The sequence below is a fragment of the Colobus angolensis genome, unplaced genomic scaffold (assembly GCF_000951035.1).
Source record: "Colobus angolensis palliatus isolate OR3802 unplaced genomic scaffold, Cang.pa_1.0 Scaffold116, whole genome shotgun sequence".
Taxonomy (NCBI): Eukaryota; Metazoa; Chordata; class Mammalia; order Primates; family Cercopithecidae; genus Colobus; species Colobus angolensis.
This window is the reverse complement of record NW_012112697.1, coordinates 1,440,774-1,451,037: the sequence shown is the minus strand read 5'-3', so window position 1 is coordinate 1,451,037 and position 10,264 is coordinate 1,440,774. Positions and strand designations below refer to the sequence as shown.

General features: G+C 48.0%; 1 protein-coding gene across 1 annotated transcript in view; it reads left to right on the top strand.

Annotated features, from left to right (window-relative positions):
- Window positions 1-10,264, top strand: part of SNX29 (sorting nexin 29) — a 577,448-nt gene that overhangs the window by 75,512 nt on the left and 491,672 nt on the right. Inside the window, exon 10 of the mRNA XM_011962337.1 lies at window positions 1,636-1,747. Within this exon, the coding sequence (XP_011817727.1) occupies window positions 1,636-1,747 (112 nt within the window). The remainder of the gene's footprint in view (window positions 1-1,635; window positions 1,748-10,264) is intronic.

Genomic DNA, 10,264 nt, shown 5'->3' with positions numbered 1-10,264 from the left:
CGCCTGTAGTCCCAGCTACTCTGGAGGCTGAGGCAGGAGAATGGCGTGAACCCGGGAGGCGGAGCTTGCAGTGAGCTGAGATCCGGCCACTGCACGGCAGCCCGGGTGACAGAGTGAGACTCCGTCTCAAAAAAGAAGAAAAAAAAATTTGGAAAATGCAGCAGTAAGTGAAAAAAGAAAATCACTCTTAACCCTCAACTCCATTATGTTGTTGATGTTTTGGTACTTTTCCTTCTAGTCATGGGGGTGTGTGTGTGTGTCTCTGTTAACCGGGTGATAACTGGGCTGTTCTCACCAAAGATACTAAGCTTTATTTTTCATGTGGTAAATTATTTGTAAACATACAGTTGATTCTTATTATTCCCAGTAGTTATGTTCTATAAAGTTGCCATGAAGACTGAACCAGTTCTCCTAAGGGAAGCACATGGTTAGGTTGCTTTGAGCCTCTGGTCACACATTTTGTTTTTGAGATGGACTCTTGCTCTGTTGCCCAGGCTGGAGTTCAGTGGCGAGATCTCAGCTGACTGCAACCTCTTCTTCCCGGGTTCAAGTGATTCTTGTGCCTCAGCCTCCCGAGTAACTGGGATTACAGGCATGTGCCACCACGCCCAGCTAATTTTTGTATTTTTAGTTTAGAAGGGGTTTTGCCATGTTGGCCAGGCTGGTCTCGAACTCCTGACCTCATGTGATCCACCCGCCTCGGCCTCCCAAAGTATTGGGATTACATGTGAGAGCCACCGCACCTGGCCTGGTCACAGCATTTTTATCAACTGATCAATACATAACCTGGTTTTATGTCTGTTCCTGTTTAAAGACACCCTGTTTAATGTATACAGTTCATTCATTAACGTTGCACTCACAGCCAGCAGCACTGTAAGCCATGCCTGAATGAAGTGTCTTTAACTCACAAATTATCTCCATACGGCACATCACAGCGTTCCTGTGCTTAGGAACTGTCGGCAGTACCACTTCAGCACTGTGCCTGGGGACATTTTAAACAATGAAATCAAGTGAAAAACAAAAAGGCCGGGAATGGTGGATCACACCTGTAATCCCAGCACTTTGGGAGGCTGAGGCAGGTGGATCACCTGAGGTCGGGAGTTTGCGACCAGTCTGACCAACATGACAAAATCCCATTTCTAGTAAAAATACAAGAATTAGCTGGGTGTGGTGGCACAGGCCTGTAATCCCAGCTACTTGGGAGGCTGAGGCACGAGAATCGGTTGAACCCAGGAGGTGGAGGTTACAGTGAGCCAAGATTGCACAAAAGAAAGAAAAGTGAAAAAAAAAAATGCTGAAAACATGGCAGTAAATAGACAGCAAAGAGGATGCTTGTTTATGGTGTAAGATCTGAGGTCCCAGCTGTTCGACTTCAGCTGAGAGCATGCACATTAGGGACCGAAATCATTGGCCTCTGCACATATTCATGAATGACTGTGAAAGCACCTCGAGTATTGACTTTGGGGTTACAAATAAACTGTAGTGCGTAGATGAATTTCCAAATACGGAATCTGCAGATAACGAGGCCTGACTAACTTCCGATAACTGCTTCTATCCCTTCTAGTAGAGGTACTGGAGTAAACCGACCTCTGCTAGCTTTTGGAGTGGTGAGGGTGTGTACTTTCAATGGTCGAGTGTAACTTCCTCCTGCCTGCTTTTTCTAGCGTGGAAGCCAGCTCTCCAGGTCACGGAAGTCCTCTGAGCAGTCTGTTACCTTCTGCCTCAGTGCCAGAGTCCATGACAATTAGTAAGTACTTTCGCAGCCACCTCCACCAGCTCTGGGATGACTTCTGGCCCATGTCTCATGGCAGTGCCTTTGTGCTTATAGCCTTGTGACTGTGGGTTCAAGTCACGTATGTACATCCCTGGTTGTAGACTTGGAGATGTGGTGTGTGCTTGTGAATTTCCAGAACTGTGGTTAATGCACGGCTCTTGGGCGTGTGCGCACGGGCGTGCCTTAGGGGGTGGAGCTACATTGCCGTACAATTCTATGGTTCCACGTTTGAGGGTTTGCCTCCTGTAACGCAGTTAGCTACAGAGGACCTATTCTAGTTGGATTTCCTTTGTAACTCTGGAGGAGTCATTTTGTAAGTGAAGAAGAATGTGTCTCTCCAAGATGATTAAACTTTGCTAATGATCAGGCTTCAACTGTTTCCAATTTTACTACCTAGAAAAATTTTTAGAGATATAGCAAGGAAGGCTAGGTTTGAATGGCTTCGTGTAACAAAGAATCAACCAACCGTTCTATAAACTCCTGGTACCTCACTTGCGTCTTGAGCCAGCATTTGCCGCATGGCCTCCCCTGGCTGCAGAGTGGGTACTTGTTCCCAATTTAAAAAAAAAAAAAAATTAGCTTTTGTTGCTAAGGAAGGAAGAAGGAGTTTGGGAGGCATCCAGCTTTTTCTGATTCAAGGGTGAAGCAGGAAGTGAGCAGACACTGTTATGTAAACCAACAGTTGGTTTATTTTTTGTATACGAAGCCATTCAGATCTACTTTTCTTGAAGTTCTCATGGTTAAGGAGATGTGATGGAAATTTCTCTCTACCCAGAGGTAGGCAGGCTGGGGCTGGCATGTGGCTCCACGGCCATCAGAGACTGAGACTCCTCCTGTCTTGCCTCATAGGCCAAAATAGCCAGTTTAGCTCCAGCCATTTCATTCTCATTCCAGGCGGCAGGAAAGAGAAGAGGGCAAAGGGGAGACTTCGTCTGTTTCTACATACAGGATTCAGGGGCCTGAGCTTGGACAGGGAAAAAATTACCCTGTTTTTCATTTAGCTCTGGGAGAAATGTAGTGTTTTCTTCAATTGTGATCATTCTATTTTGATGTAATTGGTTTCCTTTGTGATATGGTATGTTTTATTTATTTTAATACATTTTCCTGAAAAGGAGCCCATGGTTATTCCTAGATTACAGAATGGCTCTTGCTACAAAAACAGTAAAGCCGCCACCGTCACTAGAAGGTGCTCACTGTATACCACTAGTGCCTGGGGCCAGCATTCATCTCATGGCCCCCCGTGGCTGCAGGGCGGCAATTGTTCTCGATAAAAAAGAAATTAGTTTTTGTTGCTAAGGAAGGAAGAAAGAGTCTGGGAGGCATCCAGCATTCTTTGAGTCAAGGGTGAAACAGGAAGCGAGCAGACACCGTGAGGCTGCTACGTGGGAACGGCTGGCCGCACTTTTTGTATAATGAGCGTGTGTGGTTTACTGTGGCGCTGCCCAGCCCTGAACTCGGCTGAGCAGGTGTTAATAGATCACTCGGTCTGTGGGACGTGTTAATAGATCACTCGGTCTGTGGGACACGGGTTGGGTGAGTATGTAGCTGGCTGCTTTTCACTGGTCAATCTTTTGTTTACCACAGTACTGTTACTTACCCTATAGTTTACTTTATTATTCATTTTTATTTATTTGTTTTTTTGTAGAGGTGAGGTCTCACCATGTTGTCCAGACTGGTCTTTGAACTCCTGGGCTCAAGCGATCCACCTGCCTCAGCCTCCCAAAGCGGTGGGATGACAGGTGTGAGGCACCGTGCGTGGCCTACTACTGTTTACTTTTGTTTTTTTTTTTGGGACAGAGTCTTGCTCTTGTTGCCCAGGCTGGAGTGCAATGGCACGATGTCAGCTCACTGCAACCTCCACCCCCTGGGTTCAAGTGATTCTCCTGCCTCAGCCTCTCGAGTAGCTGGAATTACAGGCCCACGCCTGGCTAATTTTTGTATTTTTAGTAGAGACGGGGTTTCGCCATGTTAGCCTGGCTGGTCTTGAACCCCTAACCTCACGATCTGCCCGCCTCGGCCTCCCAAAGTGCTGGGATTACAGGCGTGAGCCTCCATGCCCGGACTATAGTTTACTTTTAATGATGTACTTCAACAAACTTGAATGCCTTTATTTTTTGAAAAAGGAAACTTTATCTCACTACTGTAAATGGAGAATCACTATGAGTTAGTCAAAATAGCAGATCGCTGTAAAATGAAGACAGTGGAAGGAAATTAGTTACTAAGTGTGCCTGGCATGGTTGCCTGCCCTGGGTTCTGATTGAGAGCCACTCTCATTGTTCAAAAGAGAGATGGGTGCTGCTTCTTTTTGACCCTGGTCTATGTCAAGCATCTCAGTCTTGATACTGCCGGGAAGCTCCGTAACCACCAGAAAGACCAGAAGTGGGGTGATCAGCAGTGCGGGGAAAGCCCATTTGACTATAGCCCCTGCACCCAGCCTTTTGGAAGTGCTTCTCCAAAAGAGAATTGTGCCGGAAAAGTAGGGGTTGAAACGGAACAGCCACATCCTGCCATCAGGATGCACTTTATGGCCCCGCAGACCAAGAAATCACAGCTTCTGTACCCAGTGGTGACTGCTGGACTTCAGTTGAGGAAATCAATGAAGTTCTGTAGCTGGGCGTGGTGGCGGACGCCTGTAATCCCAGCTACTCAGGAGGCTGAGGCAAGAGAATTGCTTGAACCCTGGGAGACAGAGGTTGCAGTGAGATGAGAGGGCACCACTGCACTCCAGCTTGGGTGCCAGAGCGAGACTCTGTCTCAAAAAAAAAAAAAAAATCTAAAATAAAAATTTTGGGGAAAAAAAATTTAGGCGTACAAACCTTGATGAAGTTCTGATTGCTGGATTTGGTCACAAAGGTCATGCTGTTGGTGACATCCCTGGGGTCCACGTTAGGGCTGTCAGAGTAGCCAGTGTCTCTCCGTTGGTCCTATGCAAAGGCAAGAAGGAAAGACCAAGATAATGCATTTTGGTGGTGAAAACACAGTCGAAATATATTTTTATAAGCCAAAGGAAGAAGATGAGTCAGCGAGTCACATTAGAAAGGTGTTGAGGATATCCTGTTACCGAACTGATAGTAATGGAAAGAACTGAAGACGGAAGCAGCAGCCACCCTATGTGACTTGCTGGGATCTAACGCCCCATCACCTTCCCAGCACCTGCGATTCTGTGTCTGTGTGGGCAGCACCGTGGTGTAGATGGACAAGACTTTACTCTGGCTGTGAGGCACAGCTATTGTAAAAGAACACTGCATTTTGATTTATGGGCATTTTTTTTTTTTTAAGGACAGCAGCCCCTGAGATCACACCTGTGAGCCTTTGTAGGCACCGTAAGGAGGGCTGCAGGCGTCCCTGTGCGCCCGGGCAGGTGTCTGACATTCTGTTTCTGAAGAGTTCCTGCAGCCGGGGCTGAGGTCCCAGCATCTCAGATAAACACGATTTGCTTTGTTGGCTGCTTCTCAGGTCCACATACAGCATGGTGTCTGGGTCTCCCTCAGCCGCTTGCTGTCTTTGAGGAAGTCTCCGGCCTTGCCGTGCGTTTTCACTGGTGACATACATGCCCGTAAACACTCTCGAGTTAGGCCAGTGACAGAGGCATAGATTGTTTTTCTTGTTTTGACTCAGACAATTTTTTAGAAACTAAATTGTTTTATTATTTGGCATCTTGAGCAAGTTTGGGATATATCCAGAGCTTACACCTTGAATCTCTAAGAAAAAAATGTCACTGTGTCTGCATTTGAGCCTTGATACTTGGTAGAGACGTGGTCTGTGGTTAGAACTGTGTGTGGGTGGCTGGGGCAAGGGGCTTCTGTTTTCTGCGATGCCTGTACCTTTAGGAAGTCTTCAAGGACAGCACTGTTGTCTACCCTTGATGTCATCCAGCACAGATGAGGGATCAGGAATTCTAGAAATTTTGAGCAAAGAGTGGTTTTAAATTGCGTTCCCCCATCCTGCCATCACCTCCTGTGTCACGTGCGAGAGGAGTAAGAAGAGTGGGTCCATCTGGGTGTCTGGGGTGTCTGCTTGGGCTACCATAACAAGGGGCCACAGATAGGGTGGCTTCAACAACAAGGACTTATTTTCTCAGCCAGGCATGGTGGCTCATGCCTGTAATCCTAGCACTTTGGGAGGCCGAGGTCGGGGGTATCACTTGAGGTCAGGAGTTCAAAACCAGCCTGGCCAACATGGTGAAACCCCGTCTCTACTACAAATACCAAAAATTAGCAGGGCGTGGTGGCGGGTGCCTGTAATCCCACCTACTCGGGAGGCGGAGGCAGGAGGATCACTTGAATCTGGGAGGTAAAGGCTGCAGTGAGCCGAGATTGTACCACTACACTCAGCCTGAGCGACAGAGCAAGACTCTGTCTCAAACCGCTTCCCCCCCAAAAAAAAGAACAACAACAACAGAAAAACTGAAAAACTTATTTTCTCACAGTTCTGGAGGCTGAAAGACCAAGATCAAGGTGCCAGCAGGGTTGATTTCTGGTGAGGTCTCTCTCCTTGGCTTGCTGACGGCCAGCTTCTCTCTCTGTCCTTATGTGACTTTTCCTCTGCAGGCACTTCCTGGTATCCCTTCTCTCCTCTTATAAGGACACTGGTCCTGTGGAATCAGAGCCCCACCCTTATGACCTTATTAACTTTAATTACCTCATTAAGGCCTTGTCTCCATATAAACTCTGATTGGGAGTTAGGGCTTCAACGTGTCCATTTGGGAAGGGATGCAATTCAGTCCATAGCGTGAGTTGTCCCAGGAGTGTGTGTCGCAAACGCCGTCCCAGTTCAGATGGAGCATCCCATCCCAGCCCGTGAAGCACCTGAGATTCTACTCTAGAGCCGTCACTCGACTCTTGCGAACCCCAGAGGAGCCTGGCAAAGAAACTCATCAGCTCTGTCCCCCAAGGCAGCGAATGCTTCACTCACATCCCAAGTGGCTTCCCTGGCTTCGTGTAATAATGCGTGCAGGTGGCTGCCTCTGTACTGTAATTGAGCTAGAGCTAGGTTATTTAATCCTCAGTGCCTGGGGATAATTGTGCAGTCTTCTATCGAGCAACCTTTCCCTCTCGGGCGTCTCTGAAATTGCAAAGGGTGTTTTGTCCTGAGGCATTCGGGGGGACTGTATTCTCGTGGTTATTTACTACTAAAGGGAAGATGGTGTGTCCAGACCCACATGATTGCTCTCCTTCTGCGAGGCCCTCTGGTACTTAAGAAAATACAAAAGCCTGTTATGAAAAAGTTATTTATTTATTTATTTTTTGAGACGGAGTGTCGCTTTTATCGCCGAGGCTGGAGTGCAGTGCCACGATCTCGGGTCACTGAAACCTCTGCCTCCCGGGTTCAAGCTATTCTCCTGCCTCAGCCTCCTGAGTAGCTGGGAGTACAGACGCCCGCCACCACAGCCAGCTAATTTTTGTACTTTTAGTAGTGGCAGGATTTCACCATGTTGGCCAGGCTGGTCTCGAACTCCTGACCTCGTGATCTGCTCACTTCGGCTTCCCAAAGTGAAAAAGTTAATTATTTAGCGAAGCAGTAAAGACAGTTTGGAGCAAACTAAAACACCCACAATTCTGCCTCAGGGACGCCTTGCATTTCTGCTGGTAGGTTCCCAGTTCTTGTTTTGGGCACACGGAGCTGTACCTGGGGTTGAAGTTGCAGCTGTGCCTGTTGCTCTAGGGAGGCCATGTGCCCTCAGGGCCAGGAGGGTCTCAAACTCCTGACTTCAGGTGATCCTCCCACCTCGGCCTCCCAAAGTGGTGGGGTTACAGGCGTGAGCCACCATGCCCGGCCCCCACCCTACTTCTCTAATAAAATGTGTCTGTTTATTTTTCTATTTCTGACTAGAATAATAATCTTCTATCAAAATAGAAGCTAGTAAAAGTCACAGTATATTCTGGCAGAACTGACTGTATGCCACGTATTGTGCTGAAGCATTTTTATTTATGTTTTCTTGTTGAATCCCCAGCAGCCTTCTGAGGTGTAGGTTATATTATTCTCTCTTTTTGTATAAGAAAACTGAGGCTTAGGAGGATAAGTACCTGCCCAAGACCTCATGGCTAGTAGAACAGATAGTTACTGAACACCTACTGTGTGCCAGGCATGGTGCCTAGCTATAGTCAGTGGTGTATCTGCCAACAGACCCAGGTGTTCTTACTCCAAAGCCTACACTCTTGCCAATTCTACATTACCTAAGGGGACATGTTCCACTGTCACCCAGCCAGGCAAGCAGCAGTGGACTAGTCATTTGTGGGCATCCAGGTCTGAGAGCCTTAAGCTTATCATTACTGTTTTTGGAGGCAGGGTCTCTGTTGCCCAGGCTGGAGTGCAGTGGTGCATTCCTGGCTCACTGGGCTTAAGTGATTCTCCTGCCTCAGCTTCTCAAGTAGCTGGGACTGTCGGTGCATGCCACCTGCCCTGCTGTGTTTTAATGCTTATTTTGTAGAGATGGGAGCCTTGCTATGTTGCCCAGGCTGGTCTTGAACTCCTGAGCTCAAATGATCGTCCCGCCTCAGCCTCTCAAAGTGCTGGGGTTACGACGTGAGCTACTATGCCTGGCCAAACGCCAAATTTTAAAATGAAGATAATTTTTCTTTTTACCAGTTTCATTTAACTATTGTCATTTGAAAAAAACCTAATTTGTGGCAACAATGTTTCAACAAAATTTTGGATTAAATAGTTCCATGGGTCCCAATCTGGGGGACCGGGAGGGTACAAATGGAAGATGGGAGTAAGAGAGAAACATTGTGAACCAGAGTAATGGAGGCTGACACAGACGCAGAGCAGAGAACAGTTGCATCTTTCTGGAATAGCATGTGTCTCTGCCTTTGGGTGCGATATTTCAGCTCTTCTATTGGCAAGCTTTAATAACAAGCAGGGTAACTATCATAATACTTAAGACTGATAGACAAATGTGGTTCATGGGTGTGGAATGAGAGGCGTTCTTGGTGGTAATGATTACGGGGCCAGGCATAGTGGCTCATGTCTGTAATCTCAGCACTTTGGAAAGCTGACGCTGGAGGATTGCTTGAGCCCAGGAGTTCGAGACCAACGTGGGCAATGTAGCAAGACCCTGTCTCTACAAAAAATAAAAATTGGCTGGGCGCCGGTGGCTCATGCCTGTAATCCCAGCACTTTGAGAGGCTGAGGTGGGTAGATCACCTGAGGTCAAGAGTTTGAGACCAGCCTGGCCAACATGGTGAAACCCATCTCTACTAACAATACAAAAAACAATTAGCCGGGCATGGTGGTGGGTGCCTGTAGTCCCCCCAGCTACTTGGGAGGCTGAGGCAGGAGAATCACTTGAACCCAGGAGGCGGAGGTTGCAGTGAGCCGAGATTGTGCCGCTGCACTCCAGCCTTGCCAACAGAGCGAGACTCTGTCTTAAAATAAATAACTAAATAAAATAAATAAAAATTAGCTGGTCATGGTGGCACATGTCTGTGGTCTCAGCTACTTGGGAGAATGAGGCTGGAGGATTGCTTGAGCCCAGGAGTTCAAGGCTGCAGTGAACAGTGATCATGATACTGCACCCCAGCCTGGGCAACAGAGCAAGACCTGCCTCTTAAACAGTCATGATAATGATTAGTACTCATTAGATGGTAAAGCAACTGACATTATGTGAGATGCCTCTCTGAAGTTATCCTGGGCTTTACAGCAACCCAGAAGGTACAGGCTTACTGGTCCATTGTACAGATGGGAAAGTCCTGGAGGCAGAGGCCAAATACAGTGCTCAGAGTCACACACACAAACTGCTGGGGCTGCAGCTTCCATATCCAGCTGTATCCTCTTTCCTTCTTCTTCCTGGTTGACATGGCTGGGAAGCAGCAGTGTTTTGTCTTCGATAGGCTAACCTGGCAACCTGATTCCTGCTGGTGGATCTGCCGCCGCCTCTGCAGTATGCTTTGGGAGGAAGAGTTGTTGGGCAGTGGGCTCTCATGGCCAGACCCCGTGCTGGGGGCCATGATCCTTTAGGGGGTATGAGCACTGCCCTGTCTCGTTCTGGCTTTGCTTGTGTCTGTAGGCTGCATGACTGAGAAGGATGGGTGCTTTCCACACAGGTCCTGCTGTGGGTGTCTGAGGCTGCAGGGCACCAGCTCAATCTCTGCAGCAGGCCTCACAGTGTCACTGTTTGGGCCAGGCAGAAAGCTAGAGAGAGACAGGAGAGGCAGGAGCAGATCTGGTCAGCTGATCCAGCACCTGCAGAAGGCTGCAGCAGGACCAGCTCTGTGGGGTCAGAGCAGGGGCGGGTGTTGGGTGGGTGTTTCCGTGTTGCCAGGGGGAGGTGCCACATTGCCAGGTGTCCTTTGTAAGCTCTACAGGGTGCTTTTAGGACATGGGTGCGGACTTGTGCTGTTTGACAGACAGAGACTCTGTTCCCACTTGTTCTTATACTTAGAAAGAATTTTAGCTGTCCCTCCCCAGCCCTCATTTATATGGGAAGGCTTGACTCAGGGAGCGTAAGGACATTGTGGTCACGTGGTGTGAAAGTGGCAGAGGAATGGC